Source organism: Crocodylus siamensis, chromosome 11 (genome assembly GCF_052110815.1).
Source record: "Crocodylus siamensis isolate JL-2025a chromosome 11, ASM5211081v1, whole genome shotgun sequence".
In the NCBI taxonomy this organism is placed as follows: Eukaryota; Metazoa; Chordata; order Crocodylia; family Crocodylidae; genus Crocodylus; species Crocodylus siamensis.
The window spans coordinates 36,608,910-36,631,594 of NC_143405.1; the positions used below are offsets into that span (position 1 = coordinate 36,608,910).

General features: G+C 43.6%; 1 protein-coding gene across 2 annotated transcripts; it reads left to right on the forward strand.

Moving 5' to 3' along the window:
- The first annotated feature begins 4,623 nt into the window (after positions 1 to 4,623).
- CNBP (CCHC-type zinc finger nucleic acid binding protein) lies at positions 4,624 to 16,221 on the forward strand. Of its 2 annotated transcripts, none has more exons than XM_090021782.1 (5): positions 4,624 to 4,781; positions 13,009 to 13,128; positions 13,791 to 13,883; positions 14,055 to 14,253; positions 14,916 to 16,221. In XM_090021782.1, exons 2-5 carry the CDS (start codon positions 13,026 to 13,028, stop codon positions 15,031 to 15,033), a joined length of 513 nt encoding a protein of 170 aa, XP_089877908.1. In that variant the 5' UTR covers positions 4,624 to 4,781; positions 13,009 to 13,025; the 3' UTR covers positions 15,034 to 16,221. The 2 variants fall into 2 exon arrangements, with proteins under 2 accessions (XP_089877908.1, XP_089877907.1); XM_090021781.1 differs by having other exon boundaries at positions 13,791 to 13,882; positions 14,051 to 14,253.
- Positions 16,222 to 22,685: the final 6,464 nt, after the last annotated feature.

Here is a 22,685-nt window from a genome sequence, read left to right on the forward strand (position 1 = left end):
TGAAGATAAATTATTTTAGTTCTTCTTGAAAGCTTCTTAAATATTTATGGCCTCGAAGTATTTTTAAAATGCAAGCCTATAAAGCCGTGCAAATACTGTGGCCACAAACTTATTTTAAACCTCTGAGCACTTCTGAAATATAAATAAGAACACTTAATTTTATTCTATTGCTCAAATTCAACAAGAAATACAACTAAAATGGAAATACTTTTGACTGTGCCTAATTGTGGCATTTATTATGTTTTAATTTTACAAGTTATCTTTGGAAGCTAAAAAAAGGTTATGAAAAATAGGCTTAAATCTTACCAGGAATCTAAATATAAAAGACAAGTTCATTTTGGGGCGCCCAAAGAGCTGATAGTTCATGAAAAATTTGTTGTTAATTGTGAGGAAGAGAAGAAGATGATTCCGATACTGCCCGAGGACAGGTAGGAGCCGGCGAAGGAAAAGAGAGCTCACCGGGAGCCGCACTTCCAGTTACTGCTCCATGAAGCAAAAAAAGACCAGGTTGAGGGGGAGAAGTGTGACGAGACACAGGGAGGAGCTGAAGCGGGAGTGTGGGATGCTTGGAGCAACAGAGAGCCAACAGATGGCGGATCAAGAGACTAAGAAGAGTCTCACTAGTCAGAGAGAGAGACTCCAGCTGAAGACCCATTGATGTAAACGAGATACAGAAACCAGATAAATACACAGAGATCCTGGAAGCCCTGCAGAAACAAGTAAAAATTCTCCTTTAAGTTTTTATGTTAAGAAACCAAAAAGAAACAAAAGTGAGTTGGAGAGTAGTGAGGATTCCAGACTCCAAAAATTGAAGCCCCAATGCAGATAGTCAGGAGAGATGTCAGAAACACTTTTGTTACTTTATAGACATATCCTTAAAAGAGATGAGGGTACTGAGCAACCTCATCTCAAAAGGTCCTGTTGTTTGTTTATCTTAATTTTTTCTAAGACTGAGCATTGTAATTGCCAGAGTCTGAATAAGCTGTCTGTTAGGAATTGGAGAAGAAAATTCTGAACTACTTAATAATTTTGTTTATGTAATTTGAATAATAAAAGACAGTTAAAAGAGAAAAAAATTGATCATTGTGAGTTTTTACAATAAGAATTCCTGAATTTCCATAGGCTTGAAGGAAGGTTTCAAGAGTCCCATGCTACAAGGCTAAGTAATATATCAGGTTATATAGTGGTGTTCAAATCCATCCTTCCCAATAAAAACACTTTTTATTTCTATCAAGACGTGGCAGGCGAGAATCGGGATCACCACTAAAATAAACTGGTAATTGAAATCTTTGTCTTGTTGTCATCTGTGACCTAATCGTAAATGAGGAGGAAAAAGATATACCTAACTACAATTAAGCATACCATATCACATCATTGTTAACATAGTTTGCATTATAAAACAACTGCTAGAACAATATGACATTTAGAGACTCAAGAACAGCAGGACTATGAAAGGAAAGGTCTTCTCCCTACCAACTAACATGTTCTGAGCTATGGTCCAAACTATTTTAATTCTGTAGGAAATGTGACATAAAGAATTAGAATAATATTAACAACCCCAATAATTGTATTGAAATGGACCATAAATGATCATGTAAGAATAATTTGTTTTCACACATGTATGTAAATCAGAGGTTCTAATAAACACCTCTTACCGTAGAGCTATAAAACTAAGTAGATTCATATTTGGAAGAAAAATAAATCTGAAGATGTCCCTCCAAAATCAACCTTGCACCAGCTGAAGCCATTTTACTGGCTCAAGTGTTTCCATTTTAAAGCCTCATGTAGATTTCTCATTCACATAACAAATCTCTATCGCTAAGGCAGATCCCCAAAGGGCGTACCCCAGCATGCTAGTGTTCTGTGAGAGCAACAGAAGCATGCTGCAAGATCCCTTTGTGAGAAGGTAAATGTGAGAGCCATCAAATGCAAGACACTCTCTAATAGGCAGAGTTCCATGTTTGGCGCAGCTTCCTCATCTAGCATCTTATACTTGCCCCAGCTACTCTAACAGTACCTGCAGCTGCTCCTCTGGAGACTATCACCACCACAGCTGCCTTCCCTAACCCTCCCTTCCCCTCATACCCCGCTCCCACTCACAGCAGCACACTCTGCAGCAAGAGGGCAGGTGAACACACAGATGGAGCCACACTTTCCAGTGCAGGTTGTCATCTCCATTCTTCCTATACTCCTGGGGCCAGCGGGAGGGGCCACAAGGGTGGTTGCTGATGTGTGAGATCCTGCAGGAGCAGCCTCAGCAGCAGGATGCTGCTCTTACCCCTATAGTACAGACCAAGGGCTGAAAAGGGGCAGAGTGGAAAGAGTAGGGCATAGCAGGGTGAGTAGGGCATAGCATAGTTTAGCTGGTACCTGCCTTTAAGTGGTACCAGCTAAACCAGTGACTCTCAATATTTTTAGCCTCAAGGGCCCTCCCATGTCTGTTCTGAATTTAGATCTATCTTTGTGATTGTCAGCTGGGGTGCCACAAAATTCAAAAGAGTTATGGAGTGGTGTCTTGAGGCTAAAAAAGCTGACAACAGAAACTAATCCTTTACTTAAAGAAAGATGTATTTGATGTCATTTTTCTAACAATACCTCTCAGCACTGATATGATTTCCCCTGGTAGGGAACGGATTATGTTTTGGAAAAAAATATGGATGTCTGTGTGTATGTATGTATGTGTGTGTATATGTATTCAAAACATATTCCATTACTCTACCAGGGGAAATATATTGGCATATATAAACATACTTTTTGGGTACAAGAGTGAAGTGTGCTGCCAGAAAAAGTATGCCCCAGGTATCAAAAGTTTAGGAAACACTATGCTAAGGAATCACCTTTTACTATACGCTTGAGGTGCTGGAATTGTCACTGTGGTGTGGAAGATCAAGTCATGGAGCAGTTAGAGATGCTGGGGGATCTTTTGTACTGAGGGCATTCAATTCACAGAAAACACTTTGGTGCATTATTTAACCAATGATTGTGAAACCCCTATGAAAAGGACAGGAAATCTCATTAAATGATCTCGCAGCTGCGACAAATAATATACTGTAAACAATATGGGGCCAACCTTCTTGGCAGGCATAGCACAAGTTAGCCCCACACCCTTCCCAAGTGTCACTCTGATCAGCTTCCCCATCTGCCGCCTTGCTTTCTGCTTCCTGCCCTATCTGTCACTCGGCTCCCTCCTCTCATCCCAGATCTGTGGTGTGCCACACACATAGACTGCCTGGGCCACTTGAGGCAACTATACCACCAGTAGGCCTCTGATGTAATACCCTTACAAGATTGTACAAACCACAAGTCACAGGTAAGCAAAAAGGACAAAAATATATTTAGGAATGAAAGGACGCAAGTCTTGGATTAACTATATTTTCTTCCCATCAAGGTCATAAGGGCAGCCATCTATCACTGAAGTGGTGGAGTATCATGAGAGTGGTTGGTGGGAGAGATGGACTAGAGACTTGTAAGCTCTCCTGGATTTACACTAAGTCTTGTGATACCTGTTAGAATGGTTTAAGTTTCCTATTAGTGACCTCACATTTGATCAGTATTTGTTATTCACAATACAGTACCAGCCATTTCCAAACTCGAGGAAAAGAAACGTCTAACTGTAGGAGCAGTAGCACAGTGGAGAAGGCTGCCTGGGGAACTTATGGTATCTCCTTCACATGGAGGTTTTCACCAAGAGGCTGGACAGGCATCTGGCATGGTTAAAGGGCAGCAAATCCTGTCTCTGAAGGGATTTGAAGTAAACACGCTTAAGGCCTCTTCCTGCTCAGCTGTGTAAGCCCAGTTCTTCTGAGAGACCTGAAGCCAAGGGACTTTCATTCAGGATGGCTGCCATTCCCCATGACAACCCTTTTTAGTCACAAACTGGCCCAACGGACTCCTCAGTGCCCTCTGATACCTTTCCCCATTTGCTACTCTGCTTTCTTCTCCCTCCCCTGTGATTCCTGCTCCATCCGCCACCCCCAGGCTGCGCCGACCACTCTGCCCCGCGCTGCCGGCTGGCCTGCAGGGCTGGAGTGTGCGAACGAGGCTGCGGTGGCAAAAGCCAGGCCGGTGCCAGGCTGGAAGTGGTACAGCCACCCTCGCCCCCTGGGAGCCGAGACACGCCAGGCCAGCGGCTCGGCGGCAGCCCCGGGGAAAGGAGACCGGAGACACGCGGGGCGCCTCCCCCCGGAGGCTGAAGAGGTGCGCGGGCGGGGGGAGCGGCTCGCGGAGCACCGCATCGCGGGACAGCGCCGCCCCGGAGACTGGCGAGGGCGGCGCTGAGTCATGGCTAGAGCGCCGGCCTCGCACCCCCTGCGCTCCGCCGGGGCAATGCCGCGTCACCGCCGCGTCCGCAGGGCGGGGACAAGGAGCAGCCGCCGCGTCCCAGCCGCACTCAGCGAACGAGGCGGCGCCGCAGCCCGAGACAGGGCCCGGCCCAGGCCGCAGCGCAGAGACACTAGCCCCCTCCCCCCGGCCTAGGGCAGGCTGAAGCGCCTGGGCCGGGAGGCGGGCACCGCCCACCGTCGGACGGCGCCAATTGGTTGTCTGATCTCCAGCGCTAATTGGATGCTCCAGCCGCAGTGGCCGGTGCCCATTGGTTGCGCGAGCTGGATAGGGAGCCGTGCGCAGAGCAGAAGGGAGGGGCTGGGGGGGAGAGCGCGAGGGCGTGGGGCCGTGCGCAAACCGCGTGTGGCGCAGCCAGGAGGGTAGCAGCGGTGGGCGGCGCGGAGCGGAGCAGCGGGGCCTCGTCACTCGCGCTCCCGGCAGCAGGCGGCGGCCGTCAGGTACCGGCCGGGCCGGGGGGCGGCCCTGGTGAGGGGCTCGCGGCGCAGCGCCAAGGGAAGGGGAGATGGCGGCGGCTGTGGCGCACTCTGGCCTAGTGCGCGGGAAGGCTCCGCCCGCCTCGCTCGGCTCGGGCCCGAGGCGGGGGAGCCTCGGTGGCGCGGGCAGCCGGGTCGGGTCGGGCTCCTGGTGCGTGAGGGGGGGACAGGGCAGCTCTCTCGTGCTGCGGGGCCAAGATCGTGGGCGCGGGGCGGAAATACAGCCTTCGCGCTGCGCCCGTGGCGGAGGCGGCCCCGAGCGGGGCCATCGCTCTATGGGCGTTAGCGGGCGCGGCACCGATTGCTCTCTGGCGGGGGGTGGAAGGCGGGGCTGGGGCTGGGGCAGAGGCGAGGTCGGGCCGAGCTGCTCCTTGCCTGGTCCCAACCAGTCGTGCTCGAGCCCCGCCCGCTCGAGCGGGCGGGCCTGGGCCTGGGCCTGGGCCTGGGCCTGGCGGGAGCCGGCCATGTGGCTGGCCCATGTGCTCGGCCCGGGCCGCGGGGAGCGCAGCCATCTGCATCGGCCCCCTGGGGGTGGGGGTCCCTGCTGCCTCACTTGTTTATTGTGGGCCTTTTTTCCCCCTTTTAACTTTTTTTTGTCCTTAGTTTTCTGATTTTTTTGGAGCTTGGGAAAGGTGCCTGGGGGTTGCTTCATTACAGCTTCAGCTTAAAATCAGTCAACTTAAATGTTGTCAGACTTTACTTTGAAGCCATCCTAGCATTACTTCAGTTTACTCCTGTGTCATCTCACGTTGAACTTGCCAAAATCTGCCATCCAGAGTGAATACGGATCTGGCTTTCTTAAATATTTGTGGATATTCCACATGGCCGAAGCATCTCTTCTTCCTCAATGGACAGTTTCTTGGGGAAGGTGGGGGAGTATTCCTACTGGATAGGTGGAAGGCAGAAGTCAAGAGACCTGCTTGCACACCCTTTGAAAGCTATTAGCTGCACTTTCCCCATGACAAATGCCTTAAACACTACTCAGTCTCCTCTGAGTGTGCATTTCCCTAAATAGATGAACAAGTAACTGTCAGCCTCATGCGCTGTCCGCTACCTCATCTCCCTCCTGTATTTATAGAAGTAGCAAGCTTATTTGTTCACAACATCATACAATCATGGAGCTATAGCACTGCAATTAAACTGGGTGTTCCAAGTTGTTATACATCTAAATGAAGGTTTGGAACTAGGAGAAATGCACCTACTTGCACCTATCAGTAATCTTCCGGATTTTTTTTCCAAGTGGGAATACTTCCACCACTACATAGTGTATGGTGTGTGAGGTTTGCTGGGAGAGTGAATTTATAAGTAGGGTAAGAGAGGTATAAACCTTTTATTACACTCTGGCCCTTAAGTTTAGAAAGAAGTTGTTCTGTTGCCTGTCTGCAGTTGGACCAAGAGATTTTTCCTTGCCTATGGAGTTTGGTGCACTTAAATGACATGTGGATTCTTCTGAGAGTGATTCTCTTTCACTTTAGACCTCTAGTAAACTTTTTTCATGAGCTTAGTTCCCCATTATTTAATGCCTAAAACAGTGTGGCATTGTCCCAGTAAAGTAAGCTCTTCCTGGTAGTCCACTCTGGACCACAGTTAGCCATTTCTACTATACTCTTTACAGCCAAGGCCAGAGATGATAACCCATCTTTTTCTTCATCAAGTATGCACGTTAGGTGGTATATTAATGTAACTAGATGGGTGTCTGTTTGAATACTACCAGTAGCCATTGCTGTCAGTTTAACTAGTACTGAGTTCTCTGAAATCGGTGGCTTTCAACCTTTTTTTTTCACTTGCAGATAAGGATTTGCACCTCTTTGAATTGTATGTGCCTATCCACACTCACTTTTGATCATAGTCACTTTTTTCATTGCCCCCTAAAACATGATCTGTTGACTCCCAGAGGTCTGTGGACCACAGGTTGAAAACCACTGCTTTAACACAAGGTGTGGAAGTGAATAGTTTTCTTTATAAATTGTGAGGTGGGGCATTTTTGGTTTGCCTCCAACAAGTGACATTCTGATGGAGCTAAGGAAACCACACTAATGACTCTCTTCTTGCTATTCTTCCCCTAGATTCCCACTTAGAAAGCTTCTGGGGAGGGGTAAATGCAGTGCAGTCTAGCTGATGTATGGCTTGGCTGTTAGACTGACTTGACCTGTTTATAGCACATGCGTGATGCTGGTTAAGTAGGCTGATCACTAACAGCCTAGTATCTTCACAGCTGACACTTGGCATGTGTGTTGCTTTTAAAGCAACTTCTGGTACTGTTGCATGTATCAGGATTCTTCATTCCCTCTAAACCCTGTTGTAGTAAATGAGTTGCTGTTCAGGTATAAGTTATGATATTAGAGCCTGGATCTAGACAAGTGCACTTGGGGGGGGGGTTCCCTTGGAATTCTCTAGGGCTTGGTGTATTAGACATTGCATACTAAATTGGCAAGAGAGAAGCCTTTTCACCAGGACACTAGTGCGTATTGCATCATAAATGGATTGTGTGGTTGAAGGCTGAAGTATTATCAGCATCAAATAAGTGATGCTAGTATGTCAAGGGAAGCATCTAACAGGTATGGCAGAAATAACTACCCTAGTATACTTGCTTCTTAACAGAGGTAGCAAGCATTTCTGCATTCAGAAGTAATGCTTGTAGTGCTAGAATGTTATTCCTGTAGCAGTTCTACTTTGTTCTCTAATCTTATCTATTGTACTCTTGAGTTTTCATACAACTGGAAACTATAGCTAGCACAGAAGGAAACTGTAGGCCAGCTCCAGGAGTCGCTAGTGACTGCTCATCCACATTTTTATATTGTTAGGTAGAATTTTTAGCTAGGGGGTTAGCTGGTTTGTAGCTTGGGGTTGTTGTGTCCCATCTGTCCTGTTTCTCTCTCTTCCCCCCCCCCCCCCCCCCCCCCCCCCCCCCCCCCCCCCCCCGCAAGTTATTTTTAAATCAGTCTTAAATCAGCATTTTCTCCCTTCAGTGTTTCGATATCAAAATTATCTAGAGAATGCTTATGTCAACCTAACTGAAAGATGAAGTGTCCAGAAGTATTTGCCGTCATCACTGATAGCTTTCCTGGATCACATGGCTACAACATCAGTCTAATACTACCAGGAGAATTTACTGAGAACTGATTGAGGGTGTTTTGCAAGACATGTCTTTAGTTCAGGTTCTAGAAGCAGTCATCTAGTGCAAACAGAAATACTAAAATTTTGATAGAATTTGTTTTATGCTTTTTGTTTCATATAGTAGTGTTCTCTTCTCTCTTTTTTTTTTTCCCCCCCTCCCCCCCCAGTGGACCAGATGGGTAGTGCCTCCATAGGCTGGATCTGGCTGGTGGCCCTGCTTTGGCACTGGGGGCAAGGTTTGGGGGCAGGGATGGCATTTGGCTGTGTAGGGTGAAGAAGGGGAGGGGCTATGGCCTGGCCTTGATCCAACCCTATGATGGGGATGGATGCAGCCTGGCACTGACCAGCCTTTCAGGGCTTTCTGTTGTGAATTTTGGCAGAGGAGAGGGTGGCCATATTAACGGTCATTGCTCCCCCTCTGCTAAATTTCCTAACCCATGGTGAGCCCCAGGGACTGGAGGCTGAGAACCTGTACTGTAGACTAACATTTACTTTGTTATTAAAATGTTAGGTGGATGGAAGATGCATTTAATGACTTCAGAGAGAAGTCTGTAGCTGTTCTCATTTTTGTAATCAAATTGATTTCCCACCAGTTTTTTTTTTAAGGAAGATCCTGTTCAGTATTACAAGGGGGGAACCATCTTGGTTTTTTCACAATTTTTGAAGTTAACTGTAAATCTGACAGTGCCTTTGCAGAAGAGCAAATGCCATAATGAAATGGAAAAAAGAGTACAAAGTCTGTGCTTGGAGGAAGGGAGAGAATGTGGTGCATAATTTAGGGGTTTGGTTTTTGATTTTTAGTTATAAATGGCTCAGTCTTTCAACAAACTGAATGGAATTGTGGATTTCTGCATAAAGCCTACAGATTCAGGACAATAGATCTGAATTTCAAAGCTTAAATATGCCATATGTTGTTAGTTTAAAAACCCATTCAAAAGCATGGAATTAAATCTCAATTTTAAAATCACAATTATCTTTGAAAACAAGTATCACCTCTTAGCTGATTTGTAAATTCTAAATTACCATTGGCTCTTCTGCATATAGGACTAGTTTCTAGCCCCTCACCACTTCCTGCCCTATGCAAAATAAAATTCTGCATGCTTAGACTTCCATAGCTTGTGTCGTCCTCAGCTTTGAGTTTCATAGCTCAGCATATCATGTTTTCCTTATGAAGGTTGCAAGCTTTCCATGTTCTGCAGATTTTGTGGCACTCCTGTGCACCATACAGGTAAAACTCCAATTATGTAACACAAAGTAAAAACTAAGTCTTTTTTAATAAGTTGTTTTAAACTGAGTATTTGTGCTGTTACATTTGGGATTAGCTATAATTTTAGCCAATGTTAATTGAATTGAATGAGAGAAGCCTTATCGTGAAGCATAGACATAATCTGTCCTTGACATGCAGAAAGGACTTGAGTTGATGATACTGCTACTATTGCTACTGCTGCTGATCTGATGCTTGAGACTTGAAAAGCTCTTTGCCTTTTTCTGTCTCAACCCTTTGCCATGGAAGAAGGTATACTTTTGTAGGACCTTTCAGTAAAAACACCTGCTCACCTTCATTGAAAGATATCAGACCTACAAACAAACTTTTTTTCCCCCTAAGATGTTAACTAGTCACTTAACTTTTTAGTTGCTCATCTTGTAACTAGCTTCATTGATTCTCCAGCCACCTTTAGTCTTCCAATATGCTTCTGATCACTTGTATCCAAGCTGTTTTGCATCAAAAGCAAAAAATGCAACTATTGAGGTTTTTTGGGGTTTTTTTAGATGCGTATCGGGGACAAAAATAGTTTTGGGAAATGGCTATCTATGAAACAGGTGGCATTCTTGTTTGCTTGGGTCTCTGAATTTCTTTCTACCAGCTTCTTTCAATTTCTGTCTTGATTAACTGTCCAGGTATGCTTCCCTTCCTGGGATTCGGCAAACTTCAGTTGTGTACGAGTACAGCTTTTTGCGCAGAAATGGGTACCCTGAACAAGTCAATAAGTGGATTTCTGGCTCTAATTGGTTTAAGACTACCTGTACAGATGGTATATGTTTTGGGTTTTTTTAACACACTCCCTGGTATAATGACTAAAGTCAAACTCCACTTCTGTTTCTTTCCTTCACTGCAGGTGGTCTTAATTTAATATGACCTTGACAGCTGGGGTAGCAATCACTTGGATCTTTGAATGCCCATATCTTTCTTAATCCATGTTATGTTGGAAACACTGAAAATCAATTTTTCAAGTGGAAATGGAAGTTAAGAGATCTGAACTTTTTTGTTGCTGCTTTGTTTTTTGTTAGCATAAATGCTACTTTAATGATGGCAAATACTAGCTCATGCATCAAGAAATAAATGGATGCAAAAGACTTGTTTCTGTATATGCACTTTGGGGAGTTTACATTTGTAATGGTACTCTTTTGGGGAGAGTAAAGGAAGATGGTTCCTCTGATCTCCTGAAAATCCAGCTAACCTCCAGAAACAAGCATGAAGAAATTGGCAAAGCTGTGTGAAATTTCTTTACTTGTTACCCGGTGCTCTTCCACAAAACCATATATTTTAAACAAGCTGTTATACCATCTCCCCTTCTCTGTAGCCTTGAAATTTACTCCACATACTTCACCCCCTTTTTGTAGTTGAATCTGGGATGGCCATGAGTATCTGTGCTATTTAAGGGCCACTGCTAGATGTCCTCAGTGTATTACTTAATCAGGTTGGGTCAGGAGATGATACCTTGGGGATGAAGTGTTCCTCTACCCCTCTCTTTTTCCTCCTCAAGTAATGCCATGAAAACATAGCTACAGTTTTAATCGGTCCTCTTCTAAATTCAAGAATTTAACCTGAATTTTAAATCCTTATTCTATTTTCAACTTGTTGTAGTTGAAAATCATCCAGGAGTTAAAAGCTGTAGTGAAGCTCTTCAACTACATGTCAGATTCTGCATACATCTTAATTGGTGCTCTCCTATATGTTGTACTTTGAAGTTCTAATCAGGTCTTGTGTCCCTGCTCTGGGTATCGAGGTGTCTCAGGTCTGAAGTTCAAGCAGGATTGCAGGAGTAAGAATGAGTCTGTTTCAGACCAGAACAAGAAACAGCAACGTAAGCAAAAGACTGTGTGCACTTAAGCCAGTTGGAGAAACCAGTCTTTGTTTGTTCCGTGTTGACCAGTATCATCATAGTTACCATGATAAACAAGTATAAACGGCCGTGTATTCAGTCAAGTATCTGCCTTGTCACCTGAAATAGGAGCCCTAAATATTAAACTGATTAACTTATTTTAGTTGTAAGTGAAATGTTGTGGAATTTATGCATCTTAAATGCGTTTGCTGACCACTTCATCAGCTATCAACAATCATACTTTTAAGAGCTTCTAAAGTCAATACTCTTAACACTTTGCTAACTTAATTAAAGGGAAAAATGAGAAATTGAAGTGAAAACTACAGAACCTGTCAAAAGCAGTTTGCCAACTCCTATGGGTGGGTTGTTTGAAGGAAGGAATGGCAAAATACAGAGCTTCTCTGTGTAACTTTTTTACCATGGCAAACATGAGGAGTTGACTTAAGTAAATGGCTCCTGGAGTAAATAGGTTTAAGAACTCCTGAGAAACCATGTGAAAACAAGATGGACACTCTGACAAGGAGGCTGGAAGGAAGGGCACAAAAAATGCATGTAGGGAAAAAAGCTGTTGGATGGGTGGGGCTGTGGTAAACAGTGGCCTGAATACAGAAGTGTTAACAGGAATGAAGCATTACAGCAGTGTTGTCAAGCGTGTGGTCCATGGGCCAATTTTGGCCTGTAGAACCACTCTGTCTGGGAGGCTACCAGAAGTTGGAAGGGGGGCCTGCAGCATTAGGAATCCCTAGATTCCAGTTGGCCATTGGTGGCGGCAGCCCCCCAAACCCATGCACTACTGAGTTCAAGCAGTAGCTGCTGAGACTAGCCCTGCATTGCTGCTTGCCCCCAGATGCATGCTGCCTTCCAAATGTTGCTGCTAGCTTTTCAGGTCCTGCCCAATGGAGCCCCCGTGGCCTGGATTTGATCTAGGGGCTGAGGTATTTTGACATTTCTCCCCCCCAAGCCTTAGCTGTGCTGGCGGGAGCAAGCCAGTTGCTGACAACTACAGTAGTTAGCAAGAACATATTGATATAAATAAGCAGGCTTAAAACAATTGTCAGGTATACAAAAGCTGGGACTATTAGGTTATATTGGATTTCATGGAAAGATTTATTTTGGTAGGTCATAAAGTTTGCAATGTTAGGAGGCAAAACTTCATATAATGAATGAGGTGGATTTGGATGATTTTAACATTTAAAGCATTGAAAGCTACAGTGGAAGTAGAAAAGACAGTGTATGTATGTTTTAGTTTGGGGTTTTTTAAATAGCTTTTTCTAAAGCATATAAACATCTCCAAGGAATCCTACATTTTGTTGGGAAAAGTAGGAGTATGTATGCAGAAGGTTACGCTAGCCACTTTTTTTTGAGTAGAAAGATTCTGTAGCTTCAGTAGGAATATGGTTGGTAGCCTGAGTTAAATTGTTCTTGGTAAGTGTATTGCCTAAGTGTTTAGGTGAAAAGTACCCAATGTGGGGTGACAGAACAAACTCTTCAGAGTTCAGTTTTGACACTGCAGAGGTGTGTGATGTAAGGGACCTCAGAAGTGAAAATAGCTTATTATGGTGAGCACTGTTAATCCAGGCAAAAACTTAAGATTCCTGAGGAAATGCAGTTGTATGTTTAAACAGTACAGTTGTTGCTTTTCTGAATCTTTTTCTTTTAAGCACTGGTTTCATTGTGAGCTTACTAAATTGCAAAAAAAGCAGGGTTCCCTTTGCATGTCCAACACTTGCTCTTATTTATGATGGACCATAAAATACAAGTCAAACATGCCTGTAAATAGCTTCATAGCCAAATGAATAAAGATGCAGCAGAATCTTAATCTGAGGGACTAAATACTGTGAGGTATCTTTCACCTGTTATGTTTGACTTACGGTTGAAAATGCAGCAAGTTTGAGAGACTACAGTTAAAATAGGGCCTTTGGAAGAACTAGCGTTAGTTTACTTAAACTTTATCCTCCACTTATGCCTAGAGAACTGAACCACAACGATGAGCAGCAACGAGTGTTTCAAATGTGGACGTACTGGCCACTGGGCTCGGGAATGCCCTACTGGTATTGGACGTGGTCGTGGGATGCGAAGCCGTGGCAGAGGTAATCTGCCTTCATAAAAGTTTCTAACTTACACTCATTGAAGCACAGTTTGCATCTTTTAAGACTTGTACACTGTATTTTTATAGCCTTTGTAGAAATGACACAACGCTCTCTTCATAAGTACAGATAATCAAATTATGTACTTAATTGGTTTGTGTTGCTTGTTTTCATTTTTTAATGATGCCTACTGCCACTTACATTCTCCAGTATTTTATAGTACAGTAAAAGCTCTCTTATCTGGCATCTGTGGGGGATAGGGGGTGCTGGTTAATCAAATATGCTGGCTGGCTGAAAGTCACAATCAAGCACAAGCACAACACAATTGCAATGGCAGATGTTTACAATTAAGACTGCTGCTAGTGATGCTGCTCAGCAGCACCCTGAAGCTTCTGTAAACAACAGATCTATGAGAAGTGCATGGCAAGATGCCGGATGGTTATTGGAATTTTTCTGGGTATGTGAAGGAAGACTTGTATTGCCATCTATGACCGATGCCGGTTAATAAAGCATTCCAGATGGTAAAGTGCCAGATAATGCAGCTTTTCCTGTGAAAAGGATTTCCTTGGTGTATTGCAAAAGGATAATTGCAGTGGCATAATAAGTATTTACCTTTTGTTTATGATGTATAGCTAGATCACTAAAACTTACTCATTCTTAAACAGGCTTCCAGTTCATGTCTTCATCTCTCCCAGACATCTGCTATCGCTGTGGTGAGTCTGGCCATCTTGCCAAGGACTGTGATCTTCAGGAGGATGGTAAGTATTAAGAGGGGATGGTGGGGCAGGGGAGGAACCAAACGTCACAAGCTACATATGACACTTTTGTGTATCTGAACATGGAACCAATTGGTTCCCAGCAAATGCATGTTAGAATTAACTTAATAAAGGTTTTATAGTCTTGTTCTGTCTATTTTCTTATTGTGGAAGCCTGCTATAATTGCGGCAGAGGTGGCCATATTGCTAAGGACTGCAAGGAGCCGAAGAGAGAGAGAGAGCAATGCTGCTATAACTGTGGCAAGCCTGGTCATCTGGCTCGTGACTGTGACCATGCAGATGAGCAGAAGTGCTATTCTTGTGGGGAATTTGGACACATTCAAAAAGACTGCACCAAAGTGAAATGCTATAGGTAAGTGTCACTAAAATTGCTGCCTTCACTGTTGCAAGGATCACTACATTCCAATCCTGAAAGGGAATACAATGATCCAAGCTTATGCCTATGTAATTAAAAATGTCATAATTACTCCTGGGGTTTTTTTTTTGGCGGGGGGGAAGCTCAACCATCTTTTAAATGGTGGAGTAAGCACCAGTGTTGTGTGTGTTTTACTGGATGCTCCAAATGGCAACGAGAGTACTACCAGACTTCAATTAAAGAGGCATATTTGTCATGGGGAAGTATTGCCTTCTGGGGACCCACCTCTTGTTCAGATCTTATTTAGTGGGGTGCTTGGGTGTAAGTGCAGCAAGATCTAGAATAGAATGCAGTTCAGTTTTACTGCTTCTGGCTGCATTTGACTTAAGCTTGTAGTCGGGTTGCTTAACTTGACTTAAGGCTGCACCAGAGACATGTGCCTAACTTTTAGTACAGATGATGTCAGTAAGCGATACTTACAGCTTGAACAGCTGCACAACACAAACATCACCTTCAGAATTGGAGGACAGCCCAGTGTATCATTTAGTGCACTTTATAACAGTGTGGGATTAGTTTTTCCTGACTTGCCTAAAAATCTAACAAGTCTAAAGCTTCCATATAACTTTTTTTTTTTTTTTTTTTCTTTCTCCTTCTCCCAGGTGTGGTGAAACTGGCCATGTGGCCATCAACTGCAGCAAGACGAGCGAAGTCAACTGCTATCGCTGCGGAGAGTCAGGGCACCTTGCACGGGAATGCACAATTGAAGCTACAGCCTAATAATTTTTCCTTTGTCGCCCCTCCTTTTTCTGATTGATGGTTGTATTATTTTTCTCTGAATCCTCTTCACTGGCCAAAGGTTGGCAGATAGAGGCTACTCCCAGGCCAGTGAGCTTTACTTGCCATGTAAAAGGAGGAAAGGGGTGGAAAAATCAACTTTCTGCATTTAACTACAAAAAATGTTTATGTTTAGTTTGGTAGAGGTGTTATGTATAATGCTTTGTTAAAGAACCCCCTTTCCGTGCCACTGGTGAATAGGGATTGATGAGTGGGAAGAGTTTAGTCAGACCAGCAAACCCTCTCTGGGTTACATGGAAGTGATCCTGTGCAGGACGAAAGAAATCCTGGAAGTGTAAAAACTTCCACAAGTAACTCTTAATTTTATTGTAATGGCCTTGAATTGTCTGACCTCAGTAGCTGTTAACAACACCAAGTAATATCTGTATCAGGCCTTACCTAGAGCATATAGCTGTGTGGGAGTAAACAAACAAGATGCACATGCCTGTTACTGGCCATGAGAGAGAGAGAGAAATCAGGAATAAAACTTTAAAAGTAACAGTAATTCAGTCAAAGAATGTTAATGTTGGAGATACAGAAAGTAATGGGAAGCTTTTTGAATGAATATTGCAAATTTAAATCTAAAACCCAGAACATCAGTTCTCATAGCATACACAATTTGGAGCTATTCAGGAGTTGCAAAGATGCATTTTCACAGAAATCAAGATGTTATTTTTGTATACTATATCACTTAGACAACTGAATTTTCATTTGCTTGTAATCAGTTTTTAAAGTAAGATGGTAAAAGCAATTGAAGTCCTAGAACATAGAAATGTAATTTTAAACTATCAATAAAGCTGGAGGAGGAAGGGGAGTTTGGCTAAAATTCTTTTTTGCTTAGTTTTTGTTCATGTACACAGTGCAAAACACCATATTAAAGAGGGGAATGTGGAGGTGTTTAAAAGCTTACAGTTTGGACTTTTTCTTTTTGTTCTAAGTCTTGTGGTGTTGATCTCAATTCTGTAACATCAGTAACTTCAGAAAACTTACATTGCGCTACTTTTTGCAGCACTTCTTACAGGTCTTTGCTTCTCTGCATACCTTGACATCGTAAAAATGTTTGTTCCTTTATACAGTAGGCTGTTGCTTTAACCTTTATACGAGCTTCCAATTAAAACATTGCTTCATGTATGAGCTTGTTGCTGATTTGTGCAGAGTAAAGCTAGTCTCTTACTCGTACCTGAATGTGCTGGGCATATGAATACTACTGCAATGCCACTTCCAGTGAAGTTGGTTAAGAAGTCAGATACCAATGCATTGGCTTTGAAAAATGAAGTGCTTATTAGCAGAGTGCGGAAAAAATCCTAATAGCCCTGCATTTGGGGTGCCTCAATACATGGTGTACTGGAACATAATTCTCAAATGAGAGTTGAGATCTACTAATAAAAACCTGTTTTAACCAAAGCAGGAAACGTTAGCTGTCACTTTACAACCAGAGAAACTTAAGTCCATGAGACTGTTATGTTTTTGTGGTGCCTCTCTTTCCCCTCCCTTGTATTTTAGATTTGGAAAGGGCACATTAGAGTAGCTTCCATCAAATAAAGTGATGACTTACTTCATACTGGTTAAGTAAACATTATGACAGGTCATTTCTTAATGCTAGCCTTGCTAAATCTACTTAGTTGCCTGTGATTCTGCAATGGATTATATTGAATGTGGCACTCTGCCATTCCCTTTACTTTATTCATTAATGGAATTGGAATGGAAAATGTGCTATCGTGGAAGGACCAAACTAAACGATGGAAGTTAGTGTAATGAATTTCTTCTGGCATCTGTAGGGAGGGGAACCTTGAGCACTTAAAGTGTGTTTTTAAAACCAATTCAGGAAGTGTTCAGAGGTCTGCCTTCTTAATACCTTCATTTGAATACTCTGACAACACTGCATTCAAGCCTTGCACTAGTATATCCCCTGTTGTAGAGCAGTCGGATCTTGCTGCTGCCCCTCCCTCTCCTTCCAAATCATTCTGCCTCCTATTGAACAAGTACTGCAATATATAATATTACAAGGCAAGTTCACATCTTACTTTTACACCAGTTTGGACCTCTTTTTACCCAACCAAAGCATTACCACTTGAACACTTCCTTCCCCTGCATCCCTTCTCTCCAAGCCATGGACTGCCCTGCCCCCGAAAGTAGGAAGAGAACCTGAAGAATGGGGGCAGGGAGTATCCAAGTGATGATGCTTTGGTAAGGGGAGGAGAGAGGTCCAAATTGGGATAAAAAGTAAGATGTGAACTTGCCTTGTAGTACTACATGTGGAAGTACTTGTTTGGGTGGTGTGAGGGTTTTTAGCTTGATAAGGTACCAGGATAGCTTAGGCTTGGAGTGGGGGGACAACCTTTTTGGCAGGCATGCCACAAATTAGCCCTGCACTCTACCCAAGTTGTGCCACATCACACACAGGCTGCCTATGCCACAGGATGGCCACCCCTACTTTAGACTAGTAACTAGTCACCATCTTTCCTGTAGACTGTGTATTGCAACTTGTGAACATTTGGTTTGGCTCTTGTTTTATAGTCTTCCTTGCCCAAATGCCAGGAGGCTAGTAGTCCTTTTCAAAGAAGCTTGGTTCATGCTTCAGGTACAGTCAGATTTCCAAAGCTATTTCGTATATGATCTAGAGTTTGCCTAGTTCCTTCTTGAGTGAGTAGGAAGAGGGGATTTTCAACTTGGCTGCCTTGGATATTGGAGCTGTTTGTGTTCTAGACACTGCCTGCTAAAATTAATCCTGTACTGTCTCTGGTGTCTCCTGTGTTCCTCTGCTTCATTGTGTTGTATGAGACCCTGGGCCCTGTGGCCGCTACATCCCACCCCAAAGGATGGAAGCAGAACCTGGAGTAAGGAGTGGGAGCCTGGCAGCAGCAGTCTCTGAAGTGGTGGGGGAAATGGCTCCTGGGTGGGGGCCACAACTTAACCTTTCACAGGTTGCATGTGGCCGACAGGATGCCAGTTGGACAGTCCTGCTGTAAAAGATTCCATATAATGAAAAACTTAGATATTCCTTGTGTTGCAAAGCTTATTATGAGGCCTCTTGTGGCTCAAAGTCATAGGGCTATTGCTTAAAAAAATAAAAAAGTACCTAGGATTTGATTTTCTTAATCTGTTAAAATAAACCTTTGAAATCTGCGTGTTCTTTAGAGGTCAGGCAATGCTACTGTACTGCGCTGAGTCATCAAGAGAAACTGCATTCAAGTAGATGAATGTTTGTCAATTTTGGAGCTCCTGCAGAGGAACAAAAAACTGATGCTGAAAAGCTTAAGCTGAACACTAATGAATGTTTTAGGCAATCTAGTCATAGATTTATGGGGTACAGAAAAGAGAAATGACAGGCTTTACCAAAGGGGAGAATAAGAGGCTGCTGTTACAATTTAATTATTTTCCCTTTGTCTTTTGGTAATGCAAAAAAAAAAAAATTCCCTCTGGATACCTATGGATTAGTCTTGTCCTTCAATGTACAGTCTCATATGTACTGCTGCATGGACTGTTCTGACTCAGTGTAAAGGGTAATATGCAAGATGTTTTTATCCAGAGACCATTAAAGGCTGTGTGTGGCAGTGCAGGGTCTGGCAACCTACAGCCTACAGGCTGACCTTTAGATTAAGCTTGCAGAGCTGTGGTCTCAGCAGCATTTGGTATCAAGGAGCTCTGCCTGCAGCTAGGCACCCAGAACTTCAGTGGAGCTCTGCCTGCAGCTAGGCACCCAGAACTTCAGCGGATGGGGAGCTCTGCCTATTATGCTACACAACTGGGCAGCAAAGAGAAGCAGCTGAGGTGGATCTGTCCTAGTGCCAGTCTACCTTTAACCTGAGCTGGGTCATTCTGGTCCCATGCTTGAAAAATGTTGGAAAATCTCTGGCAGTGGATGGTTCACACTCATTCTGTAGAGTTTAGATCAGTGGGTCTCAAACTTTTCAGATTTAAGCCACCCCTTGAAAAATGTTGGTTCATAATTTTCTCTTGATCCCTGACTATAAAAAAATAATAAAGCAAATCTTCTGTTGCAAAAAACTCTGACCACAACAGGTAAGAATGTTTTTGACACTGTATTCCTGTTTGAAATCTATGGCTATAGTGAATCATGTTTGCACACCTAACGGTGTACCCTGCAGCACCCTTCAGAGAATCTCAGGGCACACACCAGTGTGTCACCGTGCCCTGGCTTGGAATTGCTGGTTAGATGTTGGTGGGTGGAGACTCCAGTTACTTACAAGTCTGGGTGCAGATACTAAAAGAGTGAAGTTTGCACCATTTTTTTGTTACAACGTGGACATTTTGTTTTGGGGTTTTTTTTAAAGGAGAACATGTCCTTGACCAGAAAATCCATCTCTCCACTGTAGGAATTAATATTGAGATGAATTACAGCAGTCTGTTTCCAACATTAACTAATATGTATCAGCTGGAAGTCTTTGGACTTATGACACAATTGGTTCCTGAAAACCATGTCTTAAGTCGAAATGTTGTAATTTGGAATTGGTTTTCCCATAGGAAACAATGTTATAATGGGGGGTTAGCTCCTGAACCAAGGCCTGATACTCTATTTTCATAAAAAATAACCTGGAATTTTGTACTCAATTATAGATGAGTAATATAGCTACATTAATATATTTAGATTGTAAACAGCAATCATATTGATTTGGAAGGACTTCTTTAAGGTGACTTTGCTGGACTTTTTGAAGGGTTCATGTTCTCAGGAGTCTTGGCTGCAGTCTTTTCTGGAGTCTCGTCTGCTTGCTTAAAGAAAGTGTCCAAGGAAGTTTGGACAGATGTTCTCCAGGGAGATGGGTGACACAGCGAACTTATTTGCTGACAGGGTGTGGCATTGGATCAAGCATTGTAAAGTCAAAACTGATATCAGACAGTTGAAATGGCATCAATTTATAAAAGTTGTAAGTACAAAACATTGCAACTCGAAACATTGTAAATCAAGGACTGCCTGTATAGGAAAATGAAGATGCAAAGGAAAACAAAGATACATTTGCATTTGAAAGAACATTTAATGTTCTTATGTCACAAAAATATTATCCTATGCTATAAGAGGCTACCTAATGAGTACTAGAGCCCCTGGAGTTCGGGGTCCAGAATCAACAGAGCAATAAACAATGTTACTGGTTGATTTCCTCCCCCCCCGGATTAAAATCCAATCCTCAAGTAAACATTACAACATTTTCTAAACCATATCACTTGATGAGTTCAATTCACATATAAATCTAGTCACTGTTACGATCTTTATTGTGGGGGTTTTGGTACCTACCTATACATTTGTAAGCTGCTGCTCTCCGTTTGAGTCTATTGCACAAACAATGCCCTGTAGTACATTGATGTCCACTTGTTTTACATCCACAGGTTGTGATGTCCAAGCACTCAGCTGTGTAAGACCTTTTGTTGTTATCAGTAGAGGCAACAGCATGCCATGGACGATGTGCCATCCACTTTCTGTGGGACTTGGCATCTGTGGATTTGCCACCATTGCATTTTGCCAAATAAAAGCTTGGTATTGGGCTTAATGAATGTGCTGAAGTAGTGCATCTTGTGTTGGCAGGTTTTCAAACTTGCACCTTTCTGAATTGAGCACACCACAGTGTGAATGGAATGTGTCTCCCAATCTACACACAAATTCCTCAGCTTTGGCCAGTACTTGGGCATCTGGTGTGTGAGATGCTTTAAACTGAGACTGGAGATGAGTTTCACAGATCTTCCAAGCAAACTTTTTAGAAATTCCTGCAAACTGGCTTGTGGTATCAGGCCCCAGGCAGGCATGCAAGCCCAGCAGTCCATCCCTTCATTACAGCATTCCACCTTCTGCACAGCAGTGTATTGTTGAGTTTTTGATGTGCCTGCTTTCAACTTAGAAAAGTTTATTAAACAAGCCATCCTTAATGGACTGGCCGACACCAACATCCTGAGGGATAGCCAGCACGGGTTTGTTGCGGGTAGGTCTTGCTTGACCAATCTCATTTCCTTCTACAACCAGGTGACCTATCACCTGGACAAGGGAGAAGAGATTGATGTCATATATCTTGGCTTCAAAAAAGCCTTTGATCTGGTATCCCATGATCACCTCTTAGCAAAACTGGCCAATTGTGTCCTTGAGTTCACCCTGATCCACTGGCTGGGAAATTGGCTCAGTGGTCAGAACCAGAGGGTGGTAATTGACGGAAGTCAATCATCATGGTGCCCTGTGACCAGTGGGGTCCCCCAAGGCTCTGTCCTTGGACCCATATTGTTCAACATCTTCATTAATGATGTGGACATTGGAGTCAGAAGCGGACTGGCCAAATTCACCGATGACACCAAACTTTGGGGCAAAGCATCCACACCTGCAACATCCTCATAGGCTCGGCAGTGCTATGCTGGCTAGCACTATGGAAGAAAGAGACTTGGGAGTCATCATTGATCACAAGATGAACATGAGCCTGCAATGTGATGCTGTGGCTAGTAAAGCAAGCAAAATGCTGGCTTGCATCCATAGATGCTTCTCAAGCAAATCCTGGGACGTCATTCTCCCCTTGTACTTGGCCTTGGTGAGGCCGCAGCTGGAGTACTGCATCCAGTTGTGGGCTCCACAATTCAAAAAGGATGTGGAGAAGCTTGAGAGGGTCCAGAGAAGAGCCATGCGCATGATCAGAGGTCAGGAAAACAGACCATATGATGACAGGCTGAGAGCCATGGGGCTCTTTAGCCTGGAAAAGTGAAGGCCTAGGGGTGATCTGATGGCAACCTATAAGTTTATCAGGGGTGACCACCAGGATCTGGGGGAACGTTTGTTCACCAGAGCGCCCCAAGGAATTATGATGTCAAACGGTTATAAACTACTGCAAGACCGTTTCCAGCTGGACATAAGGAAGAATTTCTTTACTGTCCAAGCCCCCAAGGTCTGGTATAGCCTGCCATCGGAGATGGTTCAAGCACCTATTGAACACCTTCAAGAAAAAATTGGATGCTTATCTCGCTGGGATCCTATGACCCCAGCTTACTTCCTGCCTTCAGGCAGGGGGCTGGGCTCAATGACCTTCTAAGGTCCCTTCCAGCCCTAATGTCTATGAATCTATCAATCCACGGCTCGCTACTGAGACAAGGCCAGAATGCAATCAGTAGTAATAGGACATCTGTCACTGCTTGTGACAATGACTGTCATATCCTTCCGACTACCTCAGAGAGATGCAAGATCATGTGGGTGTCTGCCTCTTTTTGTGTGGAGTGGAGGTGGTCTGTGTTTCTTCCTGTTGAGAAGACAGCATAACCATCATTACTACCACTGACTATTACTTCTTTGTCACCATGTGATGCTTGCTATAAAAGTTCCCTTTTGAGGAAATAACAAGTGATGCCTTGTTTTCCTTGGATTCAGTGAATGTTCTCCATGGCACAGGCAACATGATGTCCCTGCTGCTAATTTCAACTCTTATTTCCCTTCCTTTTCCAATTCAGTGCTTTCTAATAACATCCCTGATTGATGTTTGTTTGTAGCAGTCAAACACAACATCTACCCTGCTGCAAGATTCCTTGAAATTGGACATGATATTTACCACAAAAGCATCTGCATAGTCTCCAAAGGTCACTGCATCCTTGGGTTTTCTTATGGCACATGTTGGAGT